At 39.4% G+C, this 21,088-nt stretch overlaps 2 protein-coding genes and 1 pseudogene across 8 annotated transcripts in view; 1 reads left to right on the top strand and 2 right to left on the bottom strand.

The window, feature by feature from the left end:
• Positions 1–716: 716 nt before the first annotated feature.
• On the bottom strand, positions 717–1,806 carry LOC116641690 (annotated as a pseudogene).
• A 1,668-nt stretch (positions 1,807–3,474) lies between these two features.
• On the top strand, positions 3,475–4,404 carry LOC116641257 (forkhead box protein H1-like). Its single transcript, XM_032418908.1, has one exon. The coding sequence runs from the start codon at positions 3,475–3,477 to the stop codon at positions 4,402–4,404; it is 930 nt and encodes a 309-aa protein (XP_032274799.1).
• A 940-nt stretch (positions 4,405–5,344) lies between these two features.
• The window catches only part of WDR47 (WD repeat domain 47), a 55,891-nt gene continuing 40,147 nt past the window's right edge, over positions 5,345–21,088 (bottom strand). For 4 of the 7 annotated variants that reach the window (XM_032422060.1, XM_032422066.1, XM_032422070.1 and 1 more), the window contains exons 9-15: positions 20,227–20,302; positions 18,080–18,237; positions 16,104–16,273; positions 14,745–14,921; positions 13,710–13,841; positions 9,652–9,870; positions 5,433–6,781 (exon numbers count right to left, since the gene is read on the bottom strand). In XM_032422060.1, coding sequence (XP_032277951.1) covers positions 6,639–6,781; positions 9,652–9,870; positions 13,710–13,841; positions 14,745–14,921; positions 16,104–16,273; positions 18,080–18,237; positions 20,227–20,302 — 1,075 coding nt within the window. In that variant the 3' untranslated portion in view covers positions 5,433–6,638. Of the gene's footprint in view, positions 6,782–9,651; positions 9,871–13,709; positions 13,842–14,744; positions 14,922–16,103; positions 16,274–18,079; positions 18,238–20,226; positions 20,303–21,088 lie in introns of all 7 variants that reach the window. The other 3 variants (XM_032422067.1, XM_032422084.1, XM_032422093.1) reach the window with 1 other exon arrangement.

Here is a 21,088-nt window from a genome sequence, read left to right as displayed (position 1 = left end):
GTGAGAGCACAAGCAGGGGGAGAAGCAGGCTTCCCCACTGAGCAGGGAGCCCGACGTAAGGCTTGATCCCGGGACTCTAGGATCATGACCTGAGCCAAAGGCAGATGCTTAAGTGACTGAGCCACCCAGCCGCCCCAAACGACTTTTCTTTTTAATTACCCAAGAATATTCAAGATGAATGGGCACCAGGTTCTTTTCATTTTTTTTTAAGATTTATTTATTTATTTTTAGAGCGAGCGAGAAAGCGTGGGGAGTAGCAGGAGAGAATCTTTCAAGCAGACTCTCCGCTGAGCAGGGGGCCTGAACCAGTGCTCGATCCCACAACCCATGAGATCATGACCTGAGCCGAAACCAAGAGTCAGACACTTAACCAACTGAGCCACCCAGGCGCCCCACCAGGTTATTTTCTTAATGTCATAACTATACCTGTTGAGTAAAAATTAGCTCTCTAATTAAATTTGAACAACCTTTCCAACCTAAATTGGGTAATTCCAGGATAAATATCACTTTGGGGATTGCATTTTTTCATCTGTTCTCTTACTGATCCTGCAAACTAAAAAATGTCCAAATACCACTTAATATCACAGTATGAGTGGGTTCCAAACATACTTTAATTCTTCAAATGGAATTATATATAATTATTTATACAAACCCTACTACATTAAAAAAAGATTGGGATGATTTTATCTGAGTATTTTGTGGACCATCACATGCAGTCAGGCAGAGCTGGCGTCGGTTTTGTTCAACAAAGCTGCAATGGCAGTCTGAGTTGGACTTCTAGGCTGACCGTGCTGAAACTTCCTCCTCAAGGCCCAGGTCATTACTGGAGTCAGCCTAGTAGCTCCTGTTTCCATATTTTCTTTATTGGTAAGTGCGGTTCCACCTGTGCTCCTCTCTACATTGACTTTTCTAAGTAGTTCCCGCAGACCTATCTGGCTTTTTACCAGGAGTAATTAAGACATGCGTAAGTTGAGCTGGTAACACTTTGAAGTTGCGTTTCAGGATAATACACTGCAGGTCAGAGACGGTAACTAGTGAATTCTGTGCCTCTGGTGATGATATAAATTTCTTCATCAAAACCGTGTGTTCTTTCATTTCAGTGAGATCTTTAACTGTTGTCTGCGTGGGTCCATCTTTTTTTAATGGTCCAGCCTGAAGCGCCTTAGTACAATCAGAATTTCTGAGCAGCCAAGGTGATGGAGGTACCGGCAGAGAGGAGGCGGAGGGAGTAGAGGCAGAGATGGATGAGGAGGAAGGTGGCTGGCTGGCTGTGGCAGTATGGGAGGAAGTACAGCTTGGGATTCTCCAGGGATGGTTAGAACATAGGCAGGCACATGGCTAAATTGACCACTTGTGTGACACATTTGACCACGGCTTGGACAAGGACGAGTTTTCCAAGATGGTCTTCAGTGCCTCCTAGAGTTTGCAGAATTCACTTTCCAAAATGCAAAACTGTTGTTTTAGACCGTGAAGTTCTTGGTGGCCATAATGGTATGGAGAGATGATGTCTTTCAAGACTTCCTAAACTCTGGGCCACACAGTTCTGGCACCAGCTCTATACAGACCACACTCTCTGTGTCCTAAGTTTTCTGTAACTTTGATATTGGCAGATTTGAAGTTCCAGTTTGATCTCAGCCAGCTTCTGCTAAGGGGTGTTGTCTGTGGAAGGAATAACCACTCTTTCTGGTGACGGTGGCAGAGGGGGAGGTGTAATTAGCTTGAACTGAAGTGGGAGGCTTCTCTTTTTTTGAATAATCTTTTCACTTCAGCTTTTAGCTTTTTTCTTCATTGTTTGAACTTGGGCATTATTTCAGTCCAAGAGCCTGGGGATTAGATGGAGTTAGGGTAGTGGCCTGTCCCTTGCCATTGTGGCTACCCCATTTTACATTGCCACCAGTATTACACAAGAGTTTCAATTTCTCCACATCCTCGCCACTACATATTATCTTGTGTTTTTGATAACGGCCACCCTGATGGGTATGATGTGGTATCTCATTGTGGTTTTCATTTTCATTTCCCTAATGATGAGTAGTGTTAAGCATCTTTTCATGTGCTTATTGGTCATTTGTCTATCTTCTTTGGAGAATGTCTATTCAAATACTTTGCCCATTTTTTAATCTGGTTGGTTTTTTGGTTGTTTTTGTGCTGTAGTTCTTATATATTCTGGATATTAATCCTTTATCCCATATATGATTTGCAAATATTTTCTCCCATTTCGTGGGTTGTATTTTCTCTCTGTTGATTATGTCATTTGGCTTATTACAATTAAAAAATTTTTTTAAATAAAATTTAAATCAGACATCTGACACTTCTGTGGGGAGGAGCTAAGAATTCCTGCACCCCCTCATCCCTACTCTCCTTCCCCATACCCCCACTGAGAAGGGTTCAGAGAATGTAGATACTTCAGTTCTCTTACTTTCTCTTCCACATGAACCTCCAAGAATCTGTTCACCTCCATGGAGAAGACAGTGTGGAGGGATGGGAAAAAGAACATATGCAACCAGATATTTATTACAGTAAGTAATATAATTTCTAGTGCTTATTATTATCTAATGCACTGCAAAATGAATTCCATACCCCATATATAGGAGGATCTTAAAGTTCTCTCCTTGAAGGTAGAATAATTTTATGAACTTTTTGTTTTTACCATGAAGTTGAGCTGGTTTGTTTCAAGAAATGCTTTTTTCCTAGTTTTAAACTTAACACTCATGACCTGCTGTCATATCTGCAATGTATGAAATTAAGCATGAAAGTAAACTGAAGAGGAGACCGTGGCATACTTTTAGCAGAATTCCCCTCTGCAAAGGTAGGAAAACTGTGTATCTACTGAATATACACAACTACAACTAATGAGATTTCTTTTTTTTTTTTAAGATTTTATTTATTTATTTGACAGAGAGATAGATAGCGAGAGCAGGAACACAAGCAGGGGAAGTGGGAGAGGGAGAAGCAGGCTTCCTGCGGAGCAGGGAGCCCAATGCGGGGCTCGATCCCAGGACCCCGGGATCATGACCTGAGCCGAAGGCAGGCGCTTAATGACTGAGCCACCCAGGCGCCCCGGGGAATGATTTCATTTCTTTCTAAAGCACTCAGTTCAACATCTTTGTTGTCTAATTTACAATTTATATATTTTGCTGGACTTTTATTAATCAACTTTCACAATATATCCAGGATGGAAAGTTCTTTAGATCTTGAATAAGACAGACAGGAGACACATAAAAGTCAGGCAGTTGCCCAAGTGTTAAAAAGTAAGTTTGTAGAGGGCCTCAGGCCCCCAGCCTTACCTCACCACAGTGCCCCATTGCCTTGCCTCCACGGGGCCAGGCCCCTGCCCACGGTGCGTGCCTCCCCCTGCATGGGACCCTGCAGCAACCCACGCCTGAGGCTTCCTGGGTCGGAGTCGTCCTCCCAGCCCCCCAAGAGGAGGAAGAGAGATACCTGCGGCATGACAAGCCCCCCTACACCTACTTGGCCATGATTGCCTTGGTGATCCAGGCCGCACCCTCCCGCAGGCTGAAGCTGGCCCAGATCATCCGTCAGGTCCAGGCCGCATTCCCCTTCTTCAAGGAAGACTACGAGGGCTGGAAGGATTCCATCCGCCACAACCTCTCCTCCAACCAATGCTTCCGCAAGGTGTCTAAAGATCCAGCGAAGCCCCAGGCCAAGGGCAACTTCTGGGCAGTCGACGTGAGCCTGATCCCGGCCGAGACGCTGCGGCTGCAGAACACGGCCCTGTGCCGGCGCTGGCAGAGCGGGGGTGTGCGCGGAGACTTCGCCAAGGACCTGGGTCCCTACGTGTTGCAAGGCTGGCCCTACCGGCCGCCCAGTCCCCAGCCGCCGCCCAGTCCCCAGCCGCCACCCAGTGAGGGCTTCAGCATAAAGCCTTTGTTAGGGGACCCCAGGGAGGGGGCACCACGAAGCAGCCCAGGTCCGGCAGGCTCTGGGCACATTGGGCAGAAGGTGATGCCCACTCCACCCCTGCCCTCTGAGAGGCCTCTGTGGCCCCTCTGCCCCCTTCCCGGGCCCAGGAGAGCAGATGCAGAGACTTCCCAGGGCGGAACCAGCAGGCCCTCGCCCCTCTCCCCTGAGCACAGAGCCTGGCCCCTCCACTTACTGCAGGGTTCTCCAGATCCTGGGGGACTGTCCAGTGGGAGTCACAGGGCCTCACTTTGGGGGCAGCTGCCCACCTCTTACTTGCCCATCTACACTCCCAATGTGGTAATGCCCTTAGCTCCACTACCACCCACATCCTGTCCCCAGTGCCCACCTTCAACCAGCTCAGCCTATTGGGGGATGGCCCCTGAAACTCATGGCCCACCAGGGCTGCTCCAGGATCTAGATGCCCTCTTCCAGGGGGTGCCACCCAACAAGAGCACCTATGATGTGTGGGTTAGCCACTCCTGAGACCCAGCTGCCTCCACCCCAGGCTGGCTACTCTCCTGGTACACCCTGTGAAGCTCCCAGGGCAGGGGAGCTTTCCTCTCCTATCCCTTCCTGCCACCACTGGCTTGTTGGGGAACCAAGGCCAAGAGGTCCAAGAGGTGTCTGTGGCCACGGCAGCCTTGAAACACCAGGCACCAGCAGTGCTGAGAATCCACGATGTTTATTGGACTACCCCACAAAGGGCTGGGGTCTAGCTAGGCACCGCCCTGGCCCTGATGGTCAGTCATGCTTCTCCTACCCCCAGAGGCAAGACTGGAAAGAGTGGGGACTTTCCTTGCAGCAGCCCCTTCCCGATCCCACTTTCTCTTGTTGGTTTATCCTTCTTTCCATCCATCCATCCATCACCATGTGTCACTTCCCCTCCCCGGCTCCAGGCTGGGGGAGGGAGTACCTAAATGGTGGCTCCAGCCTGAAGTCCTGTCCTCCCTCATCTGCCTGGGAATGAGGTAGCAGCACCTTTTTGGGGAAAGGAAATCAAAATTCTGCTTGGTTTTGGTGATGGTAGTGGGGAAGATAACAGTAAAGAGTAGACCAAAAAAAAAAAGTTAGTAGAAGAACTTTATTTAAGTAATCTCTACACCCAACATGGGGCTTGAACTCACAACCCGGAGATCAAGAGTCACACACTCCACCAACTGAGCTAGCAAGGCACCCCAGTAGAAGAACTTTAGAAAGGAATTTAACAAATTGATTGGGGGGGGCACCTGGGTGGTTCAGTCGGTTAGGCATCTGTCTTCAGCTCAGGTCATGATCCCAGGGTCCTAGGATCGTGTCCCACATTGGGCTCCTTGCTCGGCAGGAAGCCTGCTTCTCCCTCTGCCTGACACTCTCCCTCCTTGTGCTCTCTTTCTCTCTCTCTGACAAATAAATAAAAATCTTAAAAAAAAAAATTGTGGGGTTCACCCACTGGACCACACCACCTCCAAGTAAACTGGAAAAAATAACACTCTAAATTGAAAGTCACAGACACTGAGGAACAGGAATATTTTTAGGTGTCAAGAGGTCTTTATTGAAATAATAGCACAGTTACACTTCTAATGTCCTTTCCACTTGTATACAATAGATTAAAAACGCTTGCTACATACAGTGCACAGACAGTTCAATAATTAGAACCAACTCAACCGCATCTGAAATAAATAAAATAGCCTATTTAATAATTTAAAGTAAAATTACTGTACAATATGAAAATAAAGATACATAAATGTTAGGATCTACAATGCCATAGAAATAAAATCATTATTCTGAATTACACAAAACAGTGCAAGAAACAAATCCAAATAAGCTTTTGGAGTGCAAAGTTTAAATTTTTCCATTTTAAATTATCATGCAGACATAGCATTTCAAACCATGCTATAGTCTATGGCAAAGTTTTTAATTTTAAGAGGAAAAACGCTAGCCAGTAAATTTACTGTACCATCAAGTGTTGCATCATGTAACGTTGCCGCTCTGCTTCTACAGTACAGTTTAGAAGGGAGGTATCTTGTTGCATTCAAAAAATTGAAATTAACAAGTTTCTGAAGCAAACATATTTACCTTTTAAGCCTGAAACAAAATAATGTGACATAATAGTAATTATATCCCTGGGTTTAAGAGAAAAGAAAAGGCCAATACCACATCATGAACTAAGAAGCAGTTTTCCATCCATATTTAAACTCCATAATGATCCTTAGTGAAAATAACCATGTAACTTTTGAGAGACATATAAAATTCTGACCTCTAGCTGACAAGTGATATAATATCATGGGAGTGTGAGAAAAGTAATTTCTGAACACGTATGTTTAATCTGTGTAGAACTTGGCTGCATTACATGTAATAATATGCTTATAGTTCAATTTCAATGTGTATATAAAACTGTTATTTAGGCAAAGACCAAGGAATGCATTTAATACTAAACCGTAAACACATCGTCCACCTTGACTTGGAGTGCACACTGACAACATAAGAGCTCTTCTGCAGACTTTGGCAACAAGACTACATATAGCAGGTCACAGCAGCACGAGCTCACATGGAAGACTGAAAGCACTGCAGAATAACACCACCCAACAGTTCCTATCAAAGGGATACATGGTAATAAGGGGCCTCCTCGTGCTAAGCCACTTTTCCGATCAGTCTATGTTCTTCAAATTTGTAATTTTCACAACTCAGTAGTCTGAAGTCTCTGTGCTTTCACTGCATAGATTGACACTGGGTGTACTCTATCCATTGTAAGTCCAGAGAGTTACAGTTCTGTCTGCAGAGGACGACAGGAAGGAAAGGTCCTGGGTGTGCCATCTGCACTGAATCACTTTGTCCTTGTGCTCCCCCACCACCATGATAGGAAGCTGTTTAGTGAGATCCCCTAAATGGAAAAGAGAGACACTGATTTACGATACAAAATAAGTGTATGTATAGATTTCACAGACTTCCTGGTAACTTGAAGGCATTATAGTATACAAAGTCCTAAACTACATAAATACATTTAAAGGTTTAAACAGGGATAAGTCCTTGAATACCTATGTTAAGTAGTATTCGGTAAAATATACACAGCAACATTGGACATAGCTGCCATTCTCTCCTTTAAACTCTCTCAACTTGACTTCTCCCTGACTTTGGTGCCACTACACCTTGGTCTCCTTTGCTGGTTTGCTGCTCCTTTCTCAGGAGGCAGCCTTCAGATTTCCTGTTCCCTTTACACCCACTTCCTATGAAATTCCATCTAGTACCATGGTACCATGGCCATTTGTGTACTTACGACTCACACATTTCACCTCCAACCTTGACTTCTCACCTGAGCTCCAGACTAGTATCCAAACAGCTATTTGACATCTCACTTGATTGCCTGATAGTCATCTTAATTTGTTTAAACCGAACTCTTCATTTTCTTGCCCAAACCTGTTCCTCCTCCTACCAATTAATGGCACCATCTGGTTGCTCATGCCAAAAGCCTAGGAATCAGCAGTCCTCTCACTCCCTAAATTTAATCTAAACAAATTAAAATTATATCCTAAACTCAGTCACTCCTTATCACCTCCACCTCTACCACCCTAGTCCAAGCTACCATCATCCCTCACCTGAACTATTCCAATAGCCTGATAGTTACACTTATATTCACACTTATAATCCATTCTCCCTACATAACTCAAAACTATCTTTTAAACAGATATCAACAGATATCAGATCAGATCACTCCCTGTTTTTAATATTCCAACGGATTCCCATTATGCTTTTTAAAAATGTCTATAAAACCCTGCCTCTGATTTATTCTTGTCTCTCCCTCCCCTGGTTTTCTAAGTCCCAGACACATTGGCTTCTTGCAGTGTCATGAACATGCTGAATTCACTCCTACCTCAGCATGTCCTGGCCTGGCTTGTGCCTTATCATTCAAGTCTCTGCGCAAATGTCACTTCCCTAAAGAGACCTACTCGAGCCTACCTAAAATAGCCTTCTCCATCCACACAGTCACTCTCTCCCACCTCACTAATTTTTTAATAGCACTTACCAATACCTGAAATTACATCATTTATTGTTTACTTTTTATTTACCTCCAAAATGTAAGCTCCATCAAGGAGGAAGTTACCTGTCTTATTCATCTTTCTGTCTGTCCCTAGTTGATAGAAAATAAATATTTGCTTACTAAGTATTTAAAAATAAAACTAGATGCTGAAGACATAATTACACCAATTATACACTAAGTATCTTAAAGTAAAAGCTAATAGGAGTACATAATGCATATTTTAACATCTACCATCCCTAAACTCGAAATGATTTAGTGTAATAAATGCTGATTCTTTCAAATGTTTTAAAATTACTTAATAAAATAAGACTATTCACACTTGATTTGTTTAATAATTTGCTATAATTCACATCAATACAGTACCAGTAATTTGTTCAGTAAATAGTATAAAACTAAAATTTGAAAAATGTTAAAGTTGATTACACCAGATTAACAACAACAAAAAGATCCAAATAGCCATAAAAATCCAAGAGAGCACAGGCAGTAATTTCTCTGACACTGGCAGTAGCAATAGTTTTCCAGGTATGTCTTCTAAGGCAAAGGAAACAAAAATAAACTACTGGGACTACATCAAAATAAAAAGCTTCTGCACAGCAAAGGAAACAATCAACAAAACAAAAAGACAACCTATGGAATGGGAGAAGATATTTGCAAATGACATATCTGATAAAGGGTTAATATCTAAAATACATAAAGAACTTACACAACTGAACACCAAAAAACGAAATAATCCAATTAAAAATGGGCAGATGACATGAACAGATATGCCTCCAAAGACGACATTCAGATAGCCAACAGACACATGAAAAGATGCTCAACATCATTAACCATCAGGGAAATGCAAATCAGAACCACAATGAGGTATCACCTCACATCTGTCAGAATGGTAAATAAAAAACACAAGAAACAAAGGGGTGTTGGTAAGGATTTGGAGAAAAAGGAAAGGAACCCTTGTGCACTGTTGGTGGGAATGCAAACTGGTACAGCCACTGTGGAAAACAGTATGGAGGTTCCTCAAAAAATTAAGAATAGGATTACCATATGATCCAGTAATTCCATTACTGGGTATTTACCCAAAGAATACAAAAACACTAATCCAAAAAGATATATGCACCCTTATGTTTATTTTAGCATTATTTACAATAGCCATGATATGGAAGCAACCCAAATATCCATCAATAGATGAATATATAAATAAGATGTGGTATACACACCATACACACAAACAATGGAATATTAACACATGTACACAATGGAATATTACTCAGCCTTACAAAAGAATGAAATCTTGCCATTTGCAACAACATGGACGGATGGTGTAATGCTAAGTGAAATAAATCAGTGACAGAAGGACAAGTACCATATGATTTCACTCGTATGTGGAATTTAAGAAACAAAGAAAAAGAGACAAACAAAAAAAACCAGACTCTATAACTATAGAGAACACACAGATGGTTACCAGAGGGGAGGTGGGGCAGGGGGGGATGGGTGAAATAGGTGAAGGAGATTCAGAATACAATTATCTTGATGAGCACCAGGTGATATATAGAATTGTTGAATCACTATATTGTATACCTGAAACTAATATAACACTGTACATTAAATATACTGGAATTTTAAAAATAAATTTTAAAAAAGTTATATATGGATTAAAAGAGAGATCCCAAATAGAATAGGAAAGACTACAAACAAGGGAAGAGGTCAATCTCCCTCACCTTGTAGGTCTGTCACCTTTATTTTCATATCATAGGATCCTGTTAGCAAGTAGTGAGCTCCAGGAGAGAATCGAACAGAGCGAACATCACTGGAATGAGGGTGATAACTTTGTACCATTCTTCCTCCTCTTATGTCATACAACATGCAGCTAGAATCTTCTTGTCCTGTGGCTAAGAGACGGCCACTGGGATCTACAGCCACAGATGCCACTGCACTACCTGTATAGAAGAAAGAATAAAAGTTTCATATGGAAAAATCAATACAGCTAAACTACAACAGCTAACTATGTTCACTGAACCAAACACTAAAAATTTAATGTAGCTTATCAAAACTGTTAAGGAAAATTTCAAATTAACATTCAACCAATAAACACTTGCATCCTTTTTAGAGACAAAGTATGAGAAATGAGAAAGTCTGTGTTTTTGTCACTTGGGGGGAACCCCCTGGGACACCATTACTTATAGTGCAATAGATGAGCCACTTTTCCTAAGGCAGTGCTATCAGTGCGGGCTAAGTGTCCAGAATAGTCCCATAACAAGCTTAGAGTCTAGTTAGGGGAACAAGAAATTAAACAACAAAATATGTTTTAGGACACAGTGTAGGAAGTGTCTCTAAGCAATACAGCAATAACTGCCAGGAGAAACTAGATGAAAATAAGCACTGAGTCCACATTTTGCAGCCCTAAATCTAGACCATGCATTTTCACTGGGGGCAATAATGCCCACCCAGGGGGTGCAAAATGGTTCTCAGGAGATGAAAAAATCTTAAATAGTTTGTAGCTCCAAAGCTTAACCCCACCCAATAAAATCTATTCCTAGTATTTAATGTCTCTGGTTAGGAAAAAATTTATTTAGTTTTTCTCCTTGCATGTGGGGGGGAGCAATAATGAAAATAAAATAAAATGAAATGAAAATAAAATAATAAAAATAAAATAAAATAAAAATTAACCTAGGAGCAATCAGAAGGCACTGAAGTACTGCAAGGTATGATGGGCTCTGGCTGTTGTGTGGACCATGGACTGAAGGGGGCAAAAGTGGGAATGCAGTGTACAGAAAGGAAGCTCTTGCAGTGGTTAAGCTGAGAGATGGTGGTGTTTTATCCCAGAGTGGTGGCAATAAAAATGGAAAGTAGTAGAGGGATTTAAGATAAATTTTGGAGGCTAAAACAACACAATTTGCTTATGAATTGTTTATTGGAGGAAAGGAGAGAAAGAAGGATCCAGGGAGACTCTTTTAGCCATGAACAATGGGTGGTAGCACCACTTAGGTGAGGAGGTCTGAGGTAGTTTTGTTTGAGAAGAGAAGTCATGATTCAACGGTTTAAGACATGTTAAGTTTGACATATCCTCTAAGATATTCAAAAGGACATGTCAAGTAGGTGGATTAGAAATATGAGGCTGGCATGTAGAAGAGGTTTGGGCCAGGGATAAAAATTTAAGATCTGTCAGCACAGGAATTACACTTAAAGCTGGAGGAATAGAATGTACTCATGTAGAAAGGAAGGAGACAAAGACACACAGGCAATCAGACAACAAAAAGAAAGAAAAGGCATCCAAATCGGTAAGGAAGACGTAAAACTTTCACTATTTGTAGATGACCTATACATGTGTGTGTGTGTGTATATATATATATATATATATATATATATATATATATATATATATAAAGAGAGAGAGAGAAAACCTGAAAGACTCTGAAAAACTGCTAGAATAAACGGATTTAGTAAAGTCATAGGATACAATACCAATGTACAGAAGTCTGTTGCATTTTATACACCAATAATGAAGCAGAGGAAAGAGAAATTAAGAAAACAATCCCACTTACAACTGCACCAAAAATAATAAGATACCTAGGAATAAACCTAACCAAAGAGGCGAAAGAGGTCTGCTCTGAAAACTATAAAACACTGATGAAAGAAACTGAAGACGACACAAAGAAATGGAAAGACATTCCATGCTCATGGATTGGAAGAATATTGTTAAAATGCCTACACTACCCAGAGCAATCTACACATTTAATGCAATCACCATCAAAATACCAATAGCATTTTTCACAGAACTAAAACAAACAATTCTAAAATTTGTATGGAACCAAAAAAGATCCCAAATAGCCAAAGCAATCTTGAAAAAGAAAAGCAAAGCTGGAGGCATCACAATTCTGGACTTCAGATTATATTACAAAGCTGTCATCATCAAAACATTATGGTACTGGCATAAAAACAGGCACATAGATCAATAGAACAGAAAAGAAAACCCAGAAATGAACCCACAACTATATGGTCAATTAATCTTTGACATAGGAGGAAAGAATATCCAATGGGAAAAAGAGAGTCTCCTCAACAAATGGTGTTGGGAAAACTGGACAGCCACCTGCAGAAGAATGAAATTGGATCAGATTTTTATACCATACACAAAAATAAATTCAAAATCGATTAAAGACCTAAATGTGAGACCTGAAACCATAAAAATACTAGAAGAAAACACAGGCAGTAACTTCTTTGACATTGGCCAAAGCAGCTTTTTTCTAGATATGACTCCTGAAGCAAGGGAAGCAAAAGCAAAAATAAACTACTGGGACTACATCAAAATAAAAAGCATCTGTACAGGGAAGAAAACAATCAACAGAACTAAAAGGCAACCCACAGGATGGGAGAAGACATTTGCAAATGACATTATCTGATAAAGGATTAGCATCCAAAATCTATAAAGCACTTATTCAACTCAACACCAAAAAACCAAATAATCCAATTAAAAATGGGCAGAGACATGAACAGACATTTCTCCAAATAAGTCATACAGATGGCCAACAGACACACAAAAAGATGTTCATCATCAATTACCATCAGGGAAATGTAAATAATGAGATATCACCTCGCACCTTTCAGAATGGCTAAAAGCAACAACACAAGAAACAGTATAAAGGTTCCTCAAAAAGTTAAAGAAAGATAAACCTACCCTACAATGCAGCAATTGCATTACTAGGTATTTACCCAAAGAATGCAAAAACAATCAAAGGGATACATTCATATAAGATGATACGTTTATAGCAGTATTATTTACAATAGCCAAATTATGGAAGTATCCATTGGACTTCCAATTATGGAAGGTGTCCATCAACTGATGAATGGATAAAGAAAATGTGTGTATGTGTGTGTATATATATATAATACATGTGTATTAAATATATATATATGCACACATTTTCTTTAACCATTGATCAATGGATACACACACACACACACACACACACACACACAGGCAGAAAAGGGAGTCTAAAATAAAATAAATGGCAGGATACTGAAACACTCTTAAATACCAGTGTTTTAAAAAGGTGATACAACACAAAGAGCAGTATCCTCAGTTTACATGGAAAAATTCAAGGTATATTGTTAAGTTTAAAATGTGAGGCATGTATTATATGCTACCATTTCTGTGTGTATGTATACATATGTTTAAAGAAGACAGAAGATTATGATATATACAAACTTGTTTATATACTTACAGATTATGTATAGAGGAATAAATAAGAAACTGGTCCCTTAGGGAGACACCAAGGAATAGGAGTAGGAAGAAAATGATTTTGTTTAATTTCAATTTCTGCACTATGTATTTAAAAAAAAAAAAAAGACTTTTTTTTTTTTTAAAGGTCTGAGTTCTAAAATAGCCCTGCTAACATGTTGTGATGAGCACTGGGTATTATAGGCAACTAATGAATCATTGAACACTACATCAAAAACTAATGATGTACTATATGTTGGTTAACTGAACATAATAATAAAAAAAAGGAAAAAAACAAAATAGCCCTGTTAACATAATAATTAGGGCATGACACTTTATCTCCCTGGGCTTCAGTCTCCTGAGCTGAATTTTATTTATACAAAGAGAGTAACAGATGGAAGTATTTTGAAAGAACTTAAGGTAATCAATGAAATACCAAGTATTTACTTTACTATTTGTTCCTGTTTTTTTAACATATGTGTTGCAGGGGAGAGGAAGTAGATAAGTACATTTTACAAAGTTTCTTTCTCATATAAATTCATTTAAATTCCAAAAACCTACCAGTCCCATGGAATGTTGTGCCAACAACACGAACACAGCTTGGTACCCGAAGATCCCAAAACCTAACAGTCTTATCTTGGGAACCAGATGCAATCATCCAGCCACTCCAGGTATAAAGTGCTAAAATATGGCCTATAAAAGATCATATACTCAGTTACTACTGTGAAACAAACAGTACTTTTCCTTAACACATTCAAAGGTAGGTACTCCTCATTATTGGGCATGTGATGATCTAGTTAATCAAATACACTGACTGGTAGAGATTTTCCACATGTATCAAATATATTGGCAATTTTACTTATTTTATTTTTAAGATTTTATTTCTTTGTGAGAGAGAGAGCACACAGGGAGAGTGAGAGAGAGCAGCACACTCCCCTCCCCACTGAGCAGAGAGCCTGATGTGGGGCTCGATCCCAGGACCCTGAGATCATGACCTGAGCTGAAGGCAGACACTTAACCGACTGAGCCACCCAGGCACCCCTATATGGGCAATTTTCAAAAAATTAAATTCAGTAAAATCCACAACATGAAAACCATACTAAAGAATCTGTTTTGTGATTCAGTATTTCAGGATATCATAATTAGTACTGAAAAAATATTATCATTTTAAATTATAGCAAATTATGGCAAAGCACAGGCTTGTGTGGTTATTAGAACACTGGCTTTGCAAGAGACAGACCTGAGGTCATATCTCAGTTCTGCCATGTTTAGTTGTAAGATACTGGTCAGGTCTTGCCTTTTCAAGTTTTGTTTATTTCATGTGTAAGAAAGAGATAAAACTTCGTGACTTATAAGGTTGTTGTGAGGATTAAATTAAGGAATTATCTGTATAAGCAAAGGATTTAGCACACCAGGGAAATGTTATTTATCATTACTGTGTTGTTATCCAAAGTTCCCAATTTAAATTTTTAAAATAAAAATTTCCTGTCTTGAAGAAGTCCCTTTTGATAAAATATACTCCATTAATGAAAATGCAGAGGGAGAAAAAGCACAGCTTGAACAAAAAGAAAAGTAGCATCTAAGACTATTGCATACCGGTATGTCCACTCAGAGCATGCAGGCCCTGTCCTCTTTGACAATCAGTTGTATAAATGTTACAGTCCCCTGCTCCAGCACTTATCAAAATAGCTCCACCACTTTCTGGGCCTTCCATAAATGCCAAGTCTCTAATTGTCCCATCATGCATACTAAATTCCAGATCCGGTCCTGAAACAACAATAAGAATTAAAAAAAAAAGATGCTGCTCAACTTACTGTGATAATTTGAGATTGCTAAACTGTCTCAAAACTAAGCAAGAATAATGGTAGAGAGGTGTGGTTTATATTTTCATTTAGGGATTAATACTATAATCAATTTCACTTTACTGAGCAAAGAACTTTAAGGGTTTTTTTGGTTTTTTTATTTTTTAAGATTTTTTATTTATTCACTTGAGAGAGACAGAGCAAGCGAGAGCATGAGCTGGGGGGAGAAGCAGGCTCCCCAGCTGAGCAGGGAGCCTGACTTGGAACTCGATCCCAAGACTTCGGGATCATGACCTGAGCCGAAGATAGACACTTAACCAACTGAGCCACCCAGGCACCCCAGCAAAGAACTTTAAGAAATCAAAATACTGATTCAATTATCATCATACCTAAAACAGAGCTATACATAGTTATCTTCTAATGAAATGAAAGAGAAGACAGGTACACTCTGTAACATATTCATTAATGCACTGTTAGTAGTTAAACTACTAACAATAATTTTTTTAAGATATTATTTATTTATTTTATTTGAGAGAGAGCGAGCGAGCGAGCGAGCACAGGCAGGTGGAGTGGCAGAGGAAGAGGGAGAAGCAGACTCCCCACTGAGCAGGGAACCCGATGCGGGGCTCGATCTCAGGACCCTGAGATCATGACCTGAGCCAAAGGCCGAGGCTTAACCAACTGAGCCACCCAGGGGTCCCTGATAACAATAGTTTTCTAATTATTAGACAACAACTATAAGAACTTACTAAAGAAGGGCGCCTGGGTGGCTCAGTCGTTAGGCGTCTGCCTTCGGCTCAGGTCATGATCCCAGGGTCCTGGGATCGAGTCCCACATCGGGCTCCCTGCTCGACAGGAAGCCTGCTTCTCCCTCTCCCACTCCCCCTGCTTGTGTTCCTGCTCTCACTATCTCTCTCTCTCTGTCAAATAAATAAATAAATAAATAAAATCTTTAAAAAAAAAAAAAGAACTTACTAAAGAAGAATCATGCCTTATGAAGGCAACTAAGCAATTATAATATTAAAAAAAAACTCTCCTTAAGGCTATATTCTTAGATTATATTGAAAATAATACAGAGATATATCAAAGATACAACACAGGGAAAACATTAAGAATACACTGGTAAGCTACTGCTTACATACTTGGGACCTACCTGTTGCATTACAAGTCTCTGCATTGAAGGGCAACACTTTGACATATTTGTCATTTGATCCTGTTGCTAATAACTGCCCACAAGGACTCCAGGCCACACAGTAAATGGATCCTTTATGATGTTTATTCCTTTTAAAACGTACCACTGGCTGCTTAGGGATGTCATGTGCACTAAAAAGAAAAATTACAGAAAGACATTTCAATTTCTTGCTTGCTAAAGTTAATGAAGTTCTATATTATATTTTTGAGGGAGGGAGCAAAAAAGTATCAGACAACATGTCAATAACAATTTTCAAAATCTTGGAAGAAATAAATTTAAAGCATATTTAAAATCCAAAAGTAAAACTATGAACTATTATTAGACTAACCTAACTCCTATTTCAGACCACATAGGAAATAAGATTATTTTTTAAAAAGTCTCCATTTCACATATTTTTCATGGATTTTAACTCAGAAACACAGAAGAATGAAAAAAGAGTTACTAATGCTTCCAAATTCAGAAAGTTCAAAAAACATTAAACATATAATATGAGCAACTGGGGCGCCTGGGTGGCTCAGTCGTTAAGCATCTGCCTTCAGCTCAGGTCATGATCCCAGGGTCCTGGGATCGAGCCCCGCATCGGGCTCCCTGCTCGGCGGGAAGCCTGCTTCTCCCTCTCCCACTCCCCCTTGCTTGTGTTCCCTCTCTCACTGTCTCTCTCTCTCTCTCTGTCAAATAAAATCTTTAAAAAAAAAAAAATATGAGCAATTGATTGGGGCTGAGGGAAGGCAAGGGATCCATAAAAAATAAAAGAAGTAAGAACTCTTTCTGGAGTTTCAAATCTGGCAAGGGTTGATGTCATGACTATCCACACACAGTAAGGCAGGTATAAGTGTTCTGGTCCAGTACAAAGTACTAGGTCTTAAAGGACAGGAAGAATTTTTACAGAAAAAGATGATGGCAGGAGAATAGCTCCAGTGAAGATAAAATATTGTAGGGAAAGTGCCAGCTGAATGTGCAGTATGGGAAACAGTCTGTGGGGCGAGCAGGGAGAAGCCCAAGACGTTCTGGAGACTGAGCGGGATGGACACTGTAGTAGGTGAGGAGCTGCAGGCATGGCTGTGGAACGTCCTGAATAACCATGCTCCTCGAGGGTGTGGCTTTTAATGGGAGTCAGACATTGGTTTAGTGGAGTAAGAGCATCTTACCTGCACTTTAAAACACAGACTAATATTAGGATACTAAAGAAATTATTAGATATGATAACATCAAATCTATGTAAGAAAATGTACATGTTTTTGGAGATTCATCCTAAAGGGTGAAGTGACATATCTAGGATTTTACCTTAAAATACCTTAGCAAACAAACAAAAAGGATGAAGCAAATGGGACAAAAATCTTGACAATTACTTCATTTCACTGTACTAATCTCTACTTTTGTATATGTTTGAAGTTTCATAATTAAAAACAGAAAAAAAAGACTGATAAATAGCCAATACCTAGAAGGTGCTTAATACTGATCTAGAAAATAGATCAGATCAAAAGATTCTTTCTAGTTGCATATCTAATTCATGACCTAATCAAAACATTTTATGACAAAAATTTCTAAAATTAGTCAATGAGGGGCGCCTGGGTGGCTCAGTCGTTAAGCGTCTGCCTTCGGCTCAGGTCATGATCTCAGGGTCCTGGGATCGAGCCCTGCATTGGGCTCCCTGCTCAGTGGGAAGCCTGCTTCTCCCTCTCCCACTCCCCCTGCTTGTGTTCCCTCTCTCGCTGTGTCTCTCTCTGTCAAATAAATAAACAAAAATCTTTTAAAAAATAAATAAATAAAATTAGTCAATGATTCTTATATTTCTTAAGCATTGAAAATAAAAATTTTAAAGCTTAATAAAAAGAAATAAAAATTAAACACTACTGAATGGCAATTCTGAAAAAGGAACCAATATAGCTAAATTAAAAACTAAAGCAAGAATGATAGTACAAACCACCTACCCTTACCTTGGATCAATTACTTCTGGATAGGCACATACTCTCAGAGTTTTTGAATTTGAACCTACAGCATATAAACCACCACTCGGATGAAAAGCCACTGCTCTAACAGCTTGTGTGTCTTCTAGGGTATTAATACAAACAAATTGTTTTTTTGATTTGTCATCCTGTGGAAAGAATAAATATGAAAGTCAACTTATGAAAAAAATGAATTTGAAAGAATTCATCTTTAGCCCATTTTAAATTCATTTGAACAGCATTATTCACTTTATCACTTTATGTTCACTACCTATAATCACGTATTATTTTAAATGACAAATCCAAATTAACCCAAATTTTTCCTTTTTTGCTGCCCATTGCTGAACTAAGTTCAGAAAGCTCATAACCACTGAAGTTTTTCTTTGCTTACTATGACAAAACATAAGACTATGCATTCTCATATAAAGTTATCTTTAACTATCAAGAAAAAAACAGCCCACATATATATTTTTTATAAAATTAACATAATATCGGGGCGCCTGGGTGGCTGTCGTTAAGTGTCTGCCTTCGGCTCGGGTCATGATCCCAGGGTGCTGGGATCGAGCCCCGCATCGGGCTCCCTGCTTGGCGGGAAGCCTGCTTCTCCCTCTCCCACTCCCCCTGCTTGTGTTCCCTCTCTCGCTGTGTCTCTGTCAAATAAATAAAATCTTTAAAAAATAAAATAAAATAAAAAACAAAATAAAATTAACATAATATCATTTGTGTTTCTAAAAGTAGGAAGTATAAAAGACTATTACTCAATCCACTTCCACTTGGGTGGGGGTGGGGGAGGATAGTTTACCATTATCTCCAGCAATGAATACTTTAATATTTCAAACTGAAATTGTAAAATACTCCTTTAAAATTATAAAAATGATTTTAATCACATTTAATTTGAACCTCATTTTTATTTTAAACTGTCAACTTATCTGTCCTCTTCTGAGGAAGGCAAGCTGAAGCAATGCTATATAAAAGCTCTGATGACTCCTGCTATTAATATCATTTGAAACTACCCTGCTACCCTGACCACAATGGACTGGACCTGGAACAGGGACCGCTAGATTGGGTGTAGTCAACAGACCTAACTAAATCCTGCCCTTCGGAAGTATGGATGTCAAGTACACACACAAAGGCAAGTCACTTCAGCTCTAGGACCCATAGTGACTACATCAATGAAGAGATTATGCCTCTCCCTACACAAACTTTTATGTATTCATGCAATAAATACATCCTCATGGGGGAATAAGGGGAAAACCTGATAGGTCATACCATGTCTGTCTTACATAATTGAATTAAATTCTTTTATTATTCATTTGAATTTATTTGATTAGAAATGCTACATTTTCCATTAACCTGCATACAAGAAATGTGACTGCCAAATGAACAGCAATGGTAGATAAGAGAAAAAGAGAGGGAAATGACTAACTGATTAAATGGCCTATAGCACACTAATGATAATTACTAAGGGTTGCTTTAGAACAGATGTGGCAAAGCCACCAATTAACTTTATTTGCTCTTCTTTAGTGTGTTTAAATATTTTAAGAAACTTGTTCTATTTTTAAAATAGATTTCACATAAAAATCTACATTCCTATAATTTCCTGAAAACCAAAAGAACTGGAAATACTAGATAAGCATATTTCTTTGTGCAAGGGACAAATATTCTCATGTGCTTATCACGTAAGTCAATTTTATTCATTTATGTTACCTGTTTGGCCCCATAAACATCTGAAATAATGGTTTTGTCTATGAGGTTAAAATTTGAGCTAAAGAAAATAAGATAGAATGAAGCTATATAGTAGTTTAGGGAAGGATGTCTGGTTCCAAAGCAAAAACAGCTGCATTGAAGAGAAGCCCAAAAGAAATACCAATAATATCTGAACAAATTAACCATAGGGACCAGAGAGTAGTGCACAGCCCCAACTCATGAGCCAAGATTGCTCCTCGGCCATTAAAATGAATACTTTCAAATATTTTCTGAGGCAACTTAACCAGTGAAAGCTCAACTACCTCGAGACAAATAACATCATCAACAATAACGATTATTTCTAAAAATGGTTCTATGAATTGAGAATTTCTTAGCAATATCTCCAGGTATATATAAAAATAATAATGAAAATTTCTTCCCCAAAGTATTACCTCTTCCCCTCTTGACCTTGATAGATTCCCTGAAGAATCTCCAAGAGGTGGATTAATGACCGAATGTTCTGATGAGCTGTATGAATAGAAATTCAAATAAAGTTTACTCTGAATATAAAAACAGAAACTAAATTGATCCTTTCAATCTCTAATACTTATTTTTTTGGCAAATGACCCACACTGACCCCAAAGTAACTCTCTGAAGCCATTTATTCAGAGGCTCTGGGACTCAGTGACACCAAGCATAGTTGAAAGGAGGGAGTGAGAAAGTGGAAAGGAGATTAAAAATTTTATAGTGAGATGTGAAGTAGCTTTCCCCCGTGGAGTTCTAGAATCCTGGATGCTATGCTTAAATGTTAACCCAGGCAGGAACTTGGATCGCTCTTTAGGAAAATTACCTGACCCAAGAGAAAAGACTAACAGAAACTGACAGTTGAGAGTCTTCAATAAAACAATGTTTCCCCTTAATCACTTTTTGTCATGGAGACAGATCCATCATATACATAGCCTTCCTCCCAGTCAGCTTTTTTTTTTCTTTATGCCTCACTCTTTACAGATAGTCAAAGATTTCCAGATACTTGAAGAAAGCCTCCTAGATAAAAGCCAGAGACTAAAACAAACAGAAAAAGTGGGTGCCTGGGTGGCTCAGTTGGTAAAGTGTCTGACTTCGGATCACGTCATGATCTCAAGGTCCTGGGATCAAGCCTCAAGTCAGGCTCTGCACTCAGTGGGGAGTCTGCTTCTTCCTCTGTCCCTCCCCCTGCTTGTGCACGAGCTCTCTCTCTCTAATAAATTAAATCTTAAAAAGAAAATAAAACAACAGAAAAAGGAATTTGGTTTGTATCTCCCTGATAAGTGATAT

Source organism: Phoca vitulina, unplaced genomic scaffold, assembly GCF_004348235.1.
Source record: "Phoca vitulina isolate PV1807 unplaced genomic scaffold, GSC_HSeal_1.0 scaffold2, whole genome shotgun sequence".
NCBI lineage: Eukaryota > Metazoa > Chordata > Mammalia > Carnivora > Phocidae > Phoca > Phoca vitulina.
Note: the sequence above shows the minus strand (reverse complement) of the source record. Positions and strands in the feature narration are given on the sequence as shown.

Excerpts from the sequence above, each read along its gene's own strand:
- LOC116641257 (XM_032418908.1), top strand. The coding sequence starts at position 3,475 with ATGATTGCCTTGGTGATCCAGGCCGCACCCTCCCGCAGGCTGAAGCTG.